Source organism: Miniopterus natalensis, chromosome 1 (assembly GCF_054644295.1).
Source record: "Miniopterus natalensis isolate mMinNat1 chromosome 1, mMinNat1.hap1, whole genome shotgun sequence".
NCBI lineage: Eukaryota > Metazoa > Chordata > Mammalia > Chiroptera > Miniopteridae > Miniopterus > Miniopterus natalensis.
Window position 1 is genome coordinate 157,526,310 of NC_142081.1, and position 13,797 is coordinate 157,540,106.

A 13,797-nucleotide genomic window follows, 5' to 3' on the forward strand; every position below is an offset into this window, starting at 1 on the left:
ACTAAATCGGAGTCAAATCTTAACACAATTCCAGGAGACTTCAGTGAGAAGCTTGCTCTAGGGAACTCAACAAAAACCTGTCTTCAAAGCAGCTGAGTCCCTTAAGAGAGAGAAAAAATCCTCACCAGGAGTGGAAGGAGAGCCCTGGCCCGTTTGGCTCAGTGGTTAGAGCGTAGGCCTGCGGGCTGAAGGGCCTCAGCTTTGATTCTGGTGCCTCGGTTGCAGGCCCAATCCCTGGACCCAGTCAGGGTGCGCGCGGGAGGCAACCAATCGATGTGTCTCTCACCTGATGTTTCTCTTTCTCTCTCTTCCACTCTCTCTGAAAAGCAATGGATATTCCTCGGGTGAGGGTTTAAAACAACCAAAAGAGTGGAAGGAGAATGTGAGACTGACCTGAAGCCAGGAACATCAGTGAGAGGAGAGGCCTCCGGGACAGGAGCCCCAGGCCATCGGTCTGGCCATGCCCCCGGGGCCCTGCACAGAGCCGCGCAGTCACTAAAGCCTCTGGGAGACCAGGCAGGCGGGGACTGTGAGCATGGTGCCCCTGGGGCTGCGCAGCAGAGCGGCCCTGATCCAGCTCCGACAGGCAGAGGACACTAGTGCAGAAGGCAGATGAAAGGATGGGGTTTTTGGTGGTGTTTTGGAGGGCATGGGTTTTTACTGATTCATAATTTGTTTTGTTTTATTTGGGCAAGGGGACTGATGGGTGTTTTTGGGTTTCGTTGGTTTTTTTTTCAACTTGAATCTGTCAGTGCTGGTGAACAATCAGTTAAACAGGTAAGATCTACTCTAGATTATTCAAATCCCCCTTTTAATGAACCCTAAATGTTCATATTTAATAAACACGAACAAATTTGGTCAGCTACCAAATGCCTCAAGTCATCTCACAATCAGCAGCAGACCCCCCTTTGTACCAGCATTCCAGCCGCACTTTGGAAACCCAGGGGCCGTGCGAAAAAGAAGCATGAAGTCACAGCTCGATCTTCTGCAATACCCAAATTTGTTTCAGAGAACGAGCCAAAAACGCAGGACAAACATGCTGGTGGCTGTCCCCCTCTCGCCGGAGCACTTCTTCTTTGAGGGCCACCTCCATCCCATCCCTTCTTCCCCCCATTACCCTGTATGGGCATCAGAGCACAGACCACTAGCCAAGTGTGTGCCATGGGTTTTGCAGCTGCTGCTACTATTCATTTATTCCTTTATTATCCGTTTCTCTCACTAGAATATAAATTCCGTGAGAGCAGGCCTTTCACAGGACTCGTTCGTGAGTGTGCTCCCAGTGCCTAGACAAAGCCTGGCGCCCGAGAGGCGCTATGTAAAATCTGTAGGAAAATGAATAAAGATAGATCATCCTGCAGTTAATAATACACAGTGTTCTCTCCAGTCATGTTTATTAATTTTATATTTTTCCATCTGTCAATCACAGGCTTGAATTTTAGTCAAATATCTTGAATATATTCCACTTAGATTACGGCTGGTTTTGTTCTGTAGCTCAAAGGAGCAACTTTTCTAATAATAACCCTGACACCATTTCAGGCTCTAAGTAAATTGCTTCTTCCTATGATGCATCTGCTTCTCGCTTTCATCAGCTGCAGGGATATTCTGACCTCCCTGTGCTGCAGTCTCGAAGAAAGGCAGAGGGAGAGTTCTGGAAAACAGTTGTTTTTCTCTTCTTTACAGAAAAGAACTTGCGATCAAAGAATGGAGCACACACGCGTGTGCACACACACACACACACACACACACACACACACACACACCCCCCAGCCTTTCTAAATGTTCTGCAAAGAGGCAAGGACATTCCTGGGGCTGTGTGGGGAGAGCCCGATGCCGTCTCACAGCACTCCCAGGCCTGACTTCACAGGCAACACTCCGGCTGAATGGAAAAGGGAACAGACTGTGGGAAGGCAGGAAGGTTTCCAGAGATACAGGACGAGTGACAGGAAATCCATCAATCAGCACACGCGAAACTCAGGTAGGGTTCGAAACAACTGCTGGTTGCACTCAGTCTCCCAATGAAATCTTGGGCACCTCCATTAACCTCTTTCTGCCACATTCTCATCACTTATAAATTGGGTACAACAATCTATCCATCTAGCGGAGACTGCACGGGGATTTGGTGATAAATGAGAGCAGACAGCTGTGTGTGTGATACCTAATCATATTATATTAACTAGCACGAAATCACGGGGCTACAAGGACTCAATAGGTCGATCTAGTCCTCTCACCCGGGACCACAATTAAGCCATTCCAGAGGGATTAGACTCTAATCTTTTTTAAATTTATGTATAAAGAAATTCCCAACACCCCTTTGTCAGTTAGTGATGACGTAATCCGGCAGCCCTAGCACACGCGCCTCTGCCCTTCGGCAGCCACGTGCAACGGCATCCTGGTCTAGAGCACGGGTACTGGGGTCAGGCCGGCTTATGTCCCCCTGGGCTCCACTATGTGCTGGCGACTTGACTGTGAGCAAGTTACAGCCTTACCTTCCTCAACCCTCCGTTTCTTCTCCTCTAGTGGTGTCACTGGCCCCCTACGGTTGGCATCAGGACCGAGTGAGCAAACGAGTACAGCATTTTCCACGTTGCCTGGCTCATGATTTGTGTACCAAATACCAGTAACATGATTTCCTGGATGAATAACTCTGGACGCTATAATTTTTATTTACAACATAACTTATTAAAATGTTAATCATTTCATTTTTATAATAGTGCTCAAAACTGTAGAAAGAAGCTAAGTATGTGGAGCAGCCTGGGAAGATTTCTTCTCGATTTTTCCTGGGATCAGAGGGGAGGCTGTGTGATATGCCCTGGGGAGACACTGGCACTCTCGGCAGCAACAGAGATTTCCAAATTTCACAAGTGGCTATGGAAACAGAGCAAGGGACCACAGAGAATTGGGGCAATGCATCCATGGGCAGCAACCAGGATGTCTGGAGAGTAGTGACCCCCAATTTTTAGGTACCACTGTAAACCCCCCTGAAGCCCTGGTGCTTCCCAGGGAGCAGGAAGTTAGCCCTACAGTGTTCCTGAACACCTGAGTTTTTGGCTGAGGTTTATAGCAATTGAGCATGGGGTTTCACAATTTACCACGCCCTTCACACTCCTAACCTCCTTAGGCCCTGGTAAAAAGCCAGTGTGAAAGAAAATTATCCCTCTTCTAATGCAGTGAACGCCAAGGCTCAGAGAGCTTAAGTGTCCTGCCTGGGGTCTCTGTATTCCAATTCTGCACAGTTCCTATTCTGCCATATGACTCACTGCATCCAAGATCTTTTAGCCTGACCTTGAAATCCAGCATTTCCATGTGAGGGTACAGTCCAATGTGAAAGGGAAGCCACTTTTATAAGTGGGCCTGTAGAATACAAAATTGCATCTGCAGCATGTTTAGAGTTATGTTGCAAAAATAAAAATTCAAAGCTATGCAGAGAAAAAGTCCTCAGATATATTACAGCAAAATGTTAAAGGCAAGTGGGTTTAGGTGGTAGGTGGTAGGCAGATTAATTGTCTACTTTTTTTTTTTACATTCAAAATTTTGTTTAATGGCACACATTATGTTTACAAGTGGGAAATATGAATAATTTTTTTCAGGTAGCTTGAGAGTCAAATAATTTGTCCAACAGCAAGGCAGCTCCTTGTAGGAGCAGAGATAGAGGCCACCTTTACCTCCCAAGAAATTATATATATAATTCCCCCTTCCTCTCCTCAGCCACTCATAGATGACCTGGCCATTAAATCACATTATTTAGGATGGCATCAGTTTTCTATAGATGATATGACAAGGTAATCACAGGAATCACTTCTAAATTTTGACAGAAGTCCAGGTTTTGCCCTGAAGGAACCATTTCATATTCAGAATAGCAAATTAGAAGAAATAATAAATAGAATTCTACATGAGCACTGAGTCCTTCCTAGCTACTCATACGGGCTTCTGAAAGAATTCCTCTCTGGAACTTCTGAGTATAACTGTGGGGACAGTGGGGTAAAAGGAACCATCTCTTTCAGATCATCTATCACTCACAAAGGGAAGGAGGACATCAGTGGGGCCCCTCTTTGGCATATGTCAATCTTCTGCTCCATCCATGAGCATCCTGGAACCACTTTTATGTGAAAACACAGATCTTCCTGGGTGTGGTTCCACCTCACAGGATCTCTCAAGAAGCCCAGAGGCACCTAACATTTTCTCAAATCACACTCACTCACCTTCACACAGCCCCGTGTTCTCCAAGTAAAACTGGGCTCTGCACTGGGGCAGACACTCGCCTGAGGTGACGTTTGCACCGGACAGCTGCTCAGCTTGCAGTCCTTCCACTGGCTGCTTACACTGGGTACAGTGAGAGCGCTCAGGGCCCACACAAGTCAGACAAGAGGAATGACAGGCTGCCAACAGAAACAGAATGCAGAGGACAATCCAAGGATTATATATACGTTGCAATAATGGGAGCCCATCATTAAATCAAAACCACTTAGAGAAGTTCACCAGATACATCCTTTCAGAATATTGTTTTTCTAGTGCGCTGTATAAAGAGCAGGGTGATAATAATAATATTTGTGAGGGACAAAGTGAGGGTGAGGTTAACTAGTCATATCTCTCAGGTCCTATAGGAACTGCCTAGCTAGATTAAAAAAATAAAACAAAACAAAACAAAAATAACAGCAAGCTGGGCAATACTGGCTCGGTTTTCCAGAGAAACACAGTCATTGAATGGCGATTTAATATTATATCCTCAGTTTTTATTGAAGATTTTAAGACACATTCACATAAAGGCCATTACTGTATTTTCTGCAAACATGGTCGCTGTGTTATTCATCACCCACTATACAGGGGTCCAGGCAACAAATTCCTTTTAGGGCTTATGTGAGGAAAGACTGCTTTTCTAAACAAGAAAGAGGCCTCTTTGAGCAGCCACCAGAATTTCATAGTCCATCACATTTTCTTGTTTTCCCTGGCTACTGGCGAGAATCAAAGCCAAATGGACTACATGGGTTATCTCAGGCCCACATTTTGATACAATTAGCTTTCCTGTTCTTTAAAAGACTCACTACACTTTCCTTTTCATAATATTTATTGCAGCTACCTGTTTTAAAAATGTTTTGCTTATAACTATTCAGAAGCTCTTTTCTAAGGTGCCGTGTGCATAAATAAATACAAGTTAATTTCACTTGCAGTGTTTGCTCCCAATGTTCTAGTTCCAAAAGGCTGAAAGATACTTCCCCCCCCCAAGGAGCCCAGGGCCTTTTCTGGCAAACAGCTGTTTAAGATTTTCCATTTTACTCAGCCCAGAGGCATCGCTAGTGACTCTCAGTGTGTTTAGCAGTATCATTAACAAAGAGAGGTTCTTCAGGGAAAAACAAAACGAAGACTAAGAAAGACATTAGCAATGCTGGAAAAATAGAAAAGGAAGGAAACAGAGTGGTTTTAATGTACAGTAGAGGAAATGACATTCCTCTCAAGGACGGCCAGAAAAATCATGAATTTATGGGTATCTTCACATGATTTTTCAGCTTATCTCTTGGCAATGAAAAAAAGCATATAATGTATGCATAGTCATATGAGATACACTAGAGGAAAAGTTGAACTAAAAAGAAATTTAGGCCCTGGCTGGGTAGTTCAGTTGGTTAGAGTGTTGTCTTGATAAGTCAAGGTTGGGGGGTTGATGCCCGATCAGGGCACATACAAAAATCAATCAATGACCTTGGCCGGTGCTGCTCAGTGGTTTGAGCTCTGGCCCACGTACTGAAGGGTCACTGGTTAGATTCCTGATCAAGGGCACTTACCTGGGCTGCAGGTTTGATCCCAGGCCCCAGCTGCGGTGCGTGCGCAGGAGGCAATTGATGTCTCTCTCACATTGATGTTTCTCTTTCTCTCCCTCTCTCTCTTCCTCTCCCCCTCCCTTCCTCCCTTCCAGTCTCTCTAACAGTCAATAGAAAAAATATCCTCCAGGTAGGATTAAAAAAATAATTTAAAAAAAAAAAGAATCAACCAATGAATGTATAAACAAGTGGAAAAACAAGTCAGCGCTTCTCTCTCCCTCCCTCTCTCTAAAATCAATCTGTTAAAAAATTGTAACTTAAATCTATGTCTCAATGACGGGAAAGTCTCCTAAGAATAAGAATGACACCAACGATACCTTTGCAGACGCCGAGGTCAGGGTAGAAGCCCTCTCCACAGCTGGACAGGCAGTGGCCTTGGCGCAGAGCCTGGGGGTGGGCGCAGGCTGCACAGTGAGAGGCCGCGGGTCCAGAGCAGCTGGCACACGAGTGGTGGCAAACTGAGGAAGAGAGTGAGAGATGACCACAGTGGAGCCGAGGTGACTGAAGAGCACACGTCTTGGCTGGCTCCCTATGTGCCAGGAAGCCCTCTCCTCCGTCACCCTCAGTCCCGCCTCAGCTCTCACACCAAATACAAGAAAAGATGTGTTAGGAGGTGGTTCTATCACCAGAGCTGCCCACATTGCCCCATGACCCATCTTCTACCCACGTTCTATCTATTACTGACTAGCTATCCTTTACTTAATGTCTGTATTAAGTGTTTTATACACATTACCACTTTTAATCTTCATAGATAAGTAACATTATGAGGTAGGGATTATTAACCTCATTACAGATGAAGAAACTGAGGTCTTGGGAAGTTAAAAAATTTCCCTAAGACCACAGAGCTAATTAGTAGCAGGTCTGGAATGTAGCCGTAGGTCTGTCTGAACCTAAAATCCCCCACCTGAACAGGGATGAGTGGGACGTTCATAGGTCTGAGTGTTGGGAGCAGTTGAATTTTGACTATCGTGCCTAGTAGTTTATCTATGCCCTTCACCAAGTCTGGGTATCTGCAGGCCTAGTTTCCTTGGCATATGCACAGAGAGAGGTTGGACTAAATGGTCATCTAAGGTGCTTCCAGCTTGGATGTTCTGAGACTCTAAGTAAGAATTACATTTAAGAATCTGACCACTATATAGGACAATGTCAGACACACACATCCCCTCCTTTGGTCCTGGGTGGTAACAGTGGGCATCCCTGACTCTAAAGAGACAGATGGTACCATGGCTTGTCCTAAAGGACAGGAGTGAGATAGTGAAAGAGGCCTCCAGAGGACAATAGTCAGGAGCTGGGAGAAGGGAGAGTAGAGATAGGATAAGACCTTTGGGGGCAGGGTGCTGAGGAAAAGGGGTAAGTAAACAGGTTCAAAGACAAAAGAGATGCTGATAAGAAGAGACTGAGGGACAGGTCTAAATAGTCTGCCATTAACAGACACCAAGGAGACGTGAGCATGTGTTCATGCCTAAGGGAGGGGGGCCAATCACGGCAGCAATAAGTTCCCAGAGGTGCTCATTTGGAAAGACAAGACAAGCATATATACACCGAAACTTATGAAGTCTCAAATGGGAATGTTTCATCATTTAGGTTGTATAAGTCTGAAAAAAGCAATATATAAATAGAACATAAAACCAAATTTTCACTAGGTACAGACTTCAGTTTTACACATGATCAAACTTAGTTTATTTTTTATTTTATTTTTGTGGAGTATTGTAGTTGTCAATATACAGGGGTGGGCAAACATAGACTTACAATTGTATGTGAAACAGCATTTATTCTTGTATTATTATTTAATTGTTAATTATTGTATTATTTATTATTATTAACCTACTTTTGCCCACCCCTGTAGTGTTTATAAATGCCATCTAAGGAATGATTCTGTCATACCTATGACCTAAGTTGGTGATGGTTTACAAGTATACAAGAATTCTATGAAGATCTTAAAGATGTTCTTTGCATTTCAAAAGGACCAAATGATCTCTCATGATGATTAATATGTACAAGTTCTTTATTTAATCACTCTAGTCCCCCAGCATCTACCCATGTCTCCCACTCCCATCCAAATACACGTAGGTACTCTAATGAAAAAGCTATTCCTTTTGACATTTTCCCATCAGGCACACAAATTCCCACATGAGCAGCCTATAGGGCCCAGTGTAGTTGGTGATGATGATGACGATGATGATGGACCATGTCTTACCTCTGCATCTGCCTGTGGCATCAGCGTAGTATCCACCAGGGCATTCAGAAATGCATCTGCCCTCATGCAACACTGCCTTCTCAGTACAGGTAAGACATCGGGGACTATTGGGGCCACAACTTTTACAGGATTGGTCACAAGCTAAGAGAGAGGAAAACCCATCAGAGAAAGTCAATAGTGAGCCAAGGGAGCGGGGAAGTCTATTCATTACAACGTCCACAGTTGGTATCGACAAAGTAATCTCGTTCTCTGGCTGCTCAACTGAGTTCTGTTTCCTTGATGCCAATATTTCAAAGGACTCTGCACTTTCTGTTTTCACAGTTGAAGAACCAAAGAATTATTCATTGCACGAAGCATAACAAATACTCTGAAGCATTCCGCTCCCCCACCCCTAGTGTATCAAATTTAATATAAGATTTAAAGTTAAAATGGCCTTGGAGGTAGAGTTGCCAGATTTAGCAAATAAAAATATGAGATGCCCAGTTAAATTTGAATTTCAGATAAATAATGAATTATTATTTAGTTTAGCTTTGTCCCAAATATTTCATCCTTCATCTGGCAACCCTAGTTGGAGAGAGAATTCAGAAACTCAGAGTTCTTCTAAGCAAGGTCATGATACACAAATGTTAAGCAGGGTTACTTATTCACCCATTTAGCCCCCAAAACATTTCTTATGCTCTGTGTCAGGTACTGCTTCAGGTGGTAGACACACAAAAATCAAATCAACTTGGTCTTTGCTTTAAGGGGCTTATGAGTCTAATAGAGAGAGACAGACATGCAACATGAGAAATACTATAGCTGTCACTCAGATCAGTTTACATAAGAACAAGGAAAATTCCAAAAACAATGTGTGTGATATAGAAGATACGAAAGGTCAAGTAAGAAAGGATTCATATACGAGCAACCCTTGAACACTGTCTTGGGAAGCATTCCCAGCATAAGCAGCGAGGCAAGGAAAGGTCCAGGGTCTGGCAAAAGCTTGGGCTGCCCAGGGAAAGTACAGCTCCAATCAGCTGGAAAAGTGGACAGGGCCAGATTATATAAGCCCGTACGCCAGACTCTGAGGTCTAGATTCTCGGCCTGTGAAAGGAAGGCAGCGGGAGCCCCTGCCAAGTCTCAATCACAACAGAAACATCGCCATGTTGGGTACAAGAAAGGCTACTTGGCTTCAGTTTGGAGTGCAATTTGGAGAGGCGAAGACGGAGAGTTGGGGGTCTAGCTGGAAGACCATGGCAGTGCCCACAGAACAAGACGATGGGGGGCTGAATCAAGGCTGTGGAGAAGATGACAGATTTAAGGCCTGTGTAGGAGAAAGTGTCTCAGATGGATTCCAGGCATATAGCTTGGGGGGTGGGACATGCCACCCACAGAATGCAAGGAGAGGAGGTGTGGGGGATTCTAATGGGCTCAGTTTTGACAGGCGTGGTCCAGTAAACAGCCCGATTGACAGTTCTCGAGCTCAGGAGGGAGGCCTGGGGATCATCACACGTAAGTGGTTGTTGAGATCAGAAATTAGTTGATTTTTTCAGAAAAAAGCATGAAAGGTAAGGCAGAAGTACTCAAGGATCCGAGAGCACCAACATTTAATGAAAAATGAAAAAACTAGCAAAGGTGACCAAGAAGAAATGATACAAAGGTAGAAGAGAAAACAGGAGAGTGGAGGCTGAGCAGCTGAGGGGGGAAAAGTTTCAAGAAGGGAGTGAGCAAGAGCGCAGAAAGGACGAACAAAGCCTGGACATGGCTCACTGCACCTAGACTGAGGTAGGGGGGACCTGCACCGCAGCGGTCGGCGCGGAGCCCTGGGATGAGCGTGAGGCCAGGGTTGTTAACTGTCCCCTGGAGGCCCTGGCTGAGAACGGACAGGGACAGAGAGGAATGATTAAAAGGGGAAGAGGCTGTTTTGTCTCTCCCAAATTGTAAAAGCTCAAGGCTAGTACAGACCCAAGGAAAGGTTTTTAAAAAGAGAAGAACTTAAATAATTGTTCAAAGAATACTTAGGAGAACAAGGGAACGTACTTTCAAAAGTACAGAAGGAGAGATTAGCCTTGGACAGAGCAGAGGGGGCCTCCTGCCCTGAGAGGGGCGGCGAAGGCGAAGGCAGCTGCAGGTAAGTCTGCGACTCCATCTACTCTATTGCCCGTTGGCTAAATGCTTTAAAAACAAACAAAACAAACCTTCTGGCTGTCAGAGAATCGATGCTGAGATCTACTCTCTGTTCTCTTTATCCACCTACACCATGCTAACCTCCTGAAAAACATCTTAAGAACTTGGGAAAAAAGATGCAAGTGACAGGGCCAAATGTTCCATCCTGCAGCCCGGAAGATTCAGCATCTCTCTAGAAGCAAACATTTAAGGCAAGGCAATATCAGGAAAAGGTCAAAGGCTATGATCTCTACAGCAGAGAAAAGGAAAATCATTCCCTCAACTCATAACTGGAACAAAAAAGCAAAAATAAATCTGAAAAGCATCTTTCCTCTCACCCTCCATAAAAACTTCCAAAGTTTCTAATTCTAGAACTGGCATCTCAACAGAACCGAACAATCTTTAAGCTAAGTGGATTCCCCAGAAACAAAGAGTAACAGAAAAATTTTTTTAATTTAGAATTGACCAACAATAAAAAACATTATAAACAAAACATTTTTAAGACACACCTGACGTAATACTTAGAGCATAATTTGTAAATTTAAATAAGATTATTAGGAAGAGGTCATTTCTTTCCCAACTAGTCTATAATTTCAATATAGTATTAACAAAAATTCCAGTTGTATTTTATTAGGAATTTAATAAACATATTCTAAAGTCCATGAATAACTAAGTCAACTTTGAAAAGGAAGAGGAAAGAAAGGGAAAATTTACCCCATCAGATACTGAGACATACTGCAAAGCAATAGAAATTAATGAAAACATAAAACAAAAAAGTGAGATAGGGTATAAGGGCAGAAATTTAGGCTACTGGAATAGCTCAGAGACAGACCTATGTGCACACAGAAACTTAATATACAATAAAGATCATTGGGGAAGCTTAGATTGAATTACCAGATGATCTTGGGAAAACTGGATCATGAAGTGAAGAAAAATAAAACTGAATCCCTACTTAAACCCACATCCGTAAGTGGGCACCAGATGGTTCAACAGCCTAACTTAAGATAAAACTGTCAGGTTAATAGAAGAAAATGTAGAATAATTTCTTTGTGAACTTGAGCAGAAAAAAAGAATTCAAGTTCAAAATGAGCAGAATTCTTTTTAAAAATTCAAAATCAAAACGTTAAAGTAAAAAATGATGAATTAAAATGTTCTGTTCAACAATGGGCACCACAATAAAAGTTAAAAGGTAACAAAATTGGGAAATATTTGCATATTTGAGACTAACAAGGGTTAATACGTATAACATACAAAGAACTCCATAAAATCAACAATCAAAAGGCAGCAAGGCCAATAAAACAATGGGGGAAAACACATTAAAAAGCAATTTAGAGAAGAGCTGATACAAAAGTCCAAAAGGAGTTGAAGATATTTTCAAATTCATTAATAATCAGGAGGATTCATTAATAATCAGATGGGATGACCCTGCATACTTATTGACCAGAGGAAAATCTAAAACTTGATAAGGCTAAATGGTAGCAAGGATGTGGGAATGGGAGAGCCCTCGGGGTTTGGAGAGGAGACCTTGGTGAGCTACTTAGTCAAACAGATATGCAGAGTTAATAAGTAATAGTGTTAACAATAAAAATAAAGTATATTAAAACAAAAAACAAGAAAAAACAACAATTCTGTTCCCAGATTATTCCTCCCAGGGAACCTCCCACGGGGCTCATAAAAGGCCATGGTCACAGCTCTTTATTCGTGCTCTCTAGTGATGGTGACGGCACATGGGCGGGAGGAACTCGGGGACCTGCCGCTGGGAGAGTGGATGCATGAGGACTACATGATTAGCAACATGGGTGAACCTTAAAACACAATGCTGAGAAAAAAAGAAGAGAGCATGGCCTCCATAACATGATATCGTTAAGCACACACACACACACAGTTACCCTTGCTGGGGGTCAATCCCCCCCATGCAGTCAAAAATCTGCACGTAACTTTTGACTCCCCAAAACGTAACCACCCTTAACTATCCTAAGTATCTGCGAGGAGCTGGTCCCAGCACCTCCACAGACGCCGAAGTCCGCAGATGCTCACTTTCCCTGTGCACTGTGGTGTAGATCAGTGCGCACAGTGGGTCCTCCACACCTCGCCCACGACTGAAATCAGTACGGGTGTGTACTGAAAAAATCCGCATGTAAGCGGGCCCACACAGTTCCAACCTGTGTTGTTTGAGGGTCAGCTGTATTCACAATGACAATACCCAGTTTATATGAGCTCATAAAAGCAGAAAGATTAAAAAAGAATAATCTGGTGAAAAAGGAACATGAGGGTAAAAGGAAGGAGGAAAAGGCAGAGAAAAGGAGAGAATGGTTAACAGAAACCCATGAACTTGCTTTGATTTGTTAGCTAGACTCAGGAAAGCCTTCCTAACGGCACAAGTACTTAAAGAACTGAAGAATCCTGAGGAGCTCTGTCCTTTCAATTTCCCCACCCTTTATATCTAATATTTGTAAAAACTCAAAGCATGTACCACAGATGAGTGTGGTTACTGTAAATTCTTTCAACCAGGGCATACCACCGTTTATAACAGGTTATTCTGGATTTTTTTCCCCCAGCACTTGACCTTGAGATTTCTACAGATATGAGCTGCTTGGTTATAAATTATTAAACCAACACCAGCCGGTCTTTATCTTGAATAGCACTAATCTGAATTGGAAATGAGTCAGCTTTATCAGCATCAGACGTCTTAATTAACATTCCGATACCAATCAGGGACTTGGTTCACCGCTGTTTAGGAAATATTATTTGAACATTTCTGAAGGCACTTGATAAAAGCTTAGAGAACTCTTAACAATTTTATGAAAAGTGTAAACTCCAATCTTGTCTGTCAAAAGGCACATTGGTCAATGCCAGTGGGGTCATGGCGTCTAGCACTGTGCTAAGCAACAGGGCGGGCATTCAGTAATTACCTGTTGGTCAACTGATTGGTTGGCTGACTGTCAGCAATAGTCTGTCCTTCTGTTTGTAAGTTTTCTGTCTGATGCTTTGTTTCAAAATGTATACAGATAGTATTTCAGATGTATGCTCTCTCTAGAAGCAGTGTTCTCTTTTTCTTTCATCTTTATTGTGGAGAACATTACAGATGTCCCTCCTTTATTTCCCCCATTGCCCCCCTCCACCCATTTCCCACCCCGCCCTAGGTCTTCACCACCCTATTGTCTGTCCCCAAGGAGCTCCAGCTTCTTTCATTCAACTTCTGAGCCCGGGTATTTTCCCACCCCCCACTGTCTGTCTCCAGGCTCACGCTAACCGTCTCTCCTTTTAAACGCATGCTTCCCCAGCAAAAGTCGCTCCCTCAACCCAGGTAATGCCTTCGCAGTAGCAGGTTAGTGTCACCTCCTTGTCAGTGACGGTAGACAGCCTCCTTGGGGATTTAATGAGTAAATACCTCTAGGCCTTTGGATTCGTGCAAATTTGACATCTGCTGACCTTTAGAGAATACATCTGGCTTAACGGAGCAGGAAAGTGATGCTGGCAGAAAAGATGAAATGCTCAGACTAATGTCAGCCTGGCCTTTCCTTCCTTGTTCTCTCCCAAGTCCACACACTAGCCACCAGTGACCCCTCCAAATCAAGAGAGATTTTTCACACCAGCGACGCTGATGAACGTCTGCACAGCTTTGAGCAAGCGGCTGCTAAGAGCTAC

At 43.5% G+C, this 13,797-nt stretch overlaps 1 protein-coding gene across 1 annotated transcript in view; it reads right to left on the reverse strand.

Moving 5' to 3' along the window:
- Positions 1 to 13,797, reverse strand: part of FRAS1 (Fraser extracellular matrix complex subunit 1) — a 402,680-nt gene that overhangs the window by 184,504 nt on the left and 204,379 nt on the right. Inside the window, exons 16-18 of the mRNA XM_087826788.1 lie at positions 8,008 to 8,148; positions 6,128 to 6,268; positions 4,200 to 4,376 (exon numbers count right to left, since the gene is read on the reverse strand). Coding sequence (XP_087682914.1) covers positions 4,200 to 4,376; positions 6,128 to 6,268; positions 8,008 to 8,148 — 459 coding nt within the window. The remainder of the gene's footprint in view (positions 1 to 4,199; positions 4,377 to 6,127; positions 6,269 to 8,007; positions 8,149 to 13,797) is intronic.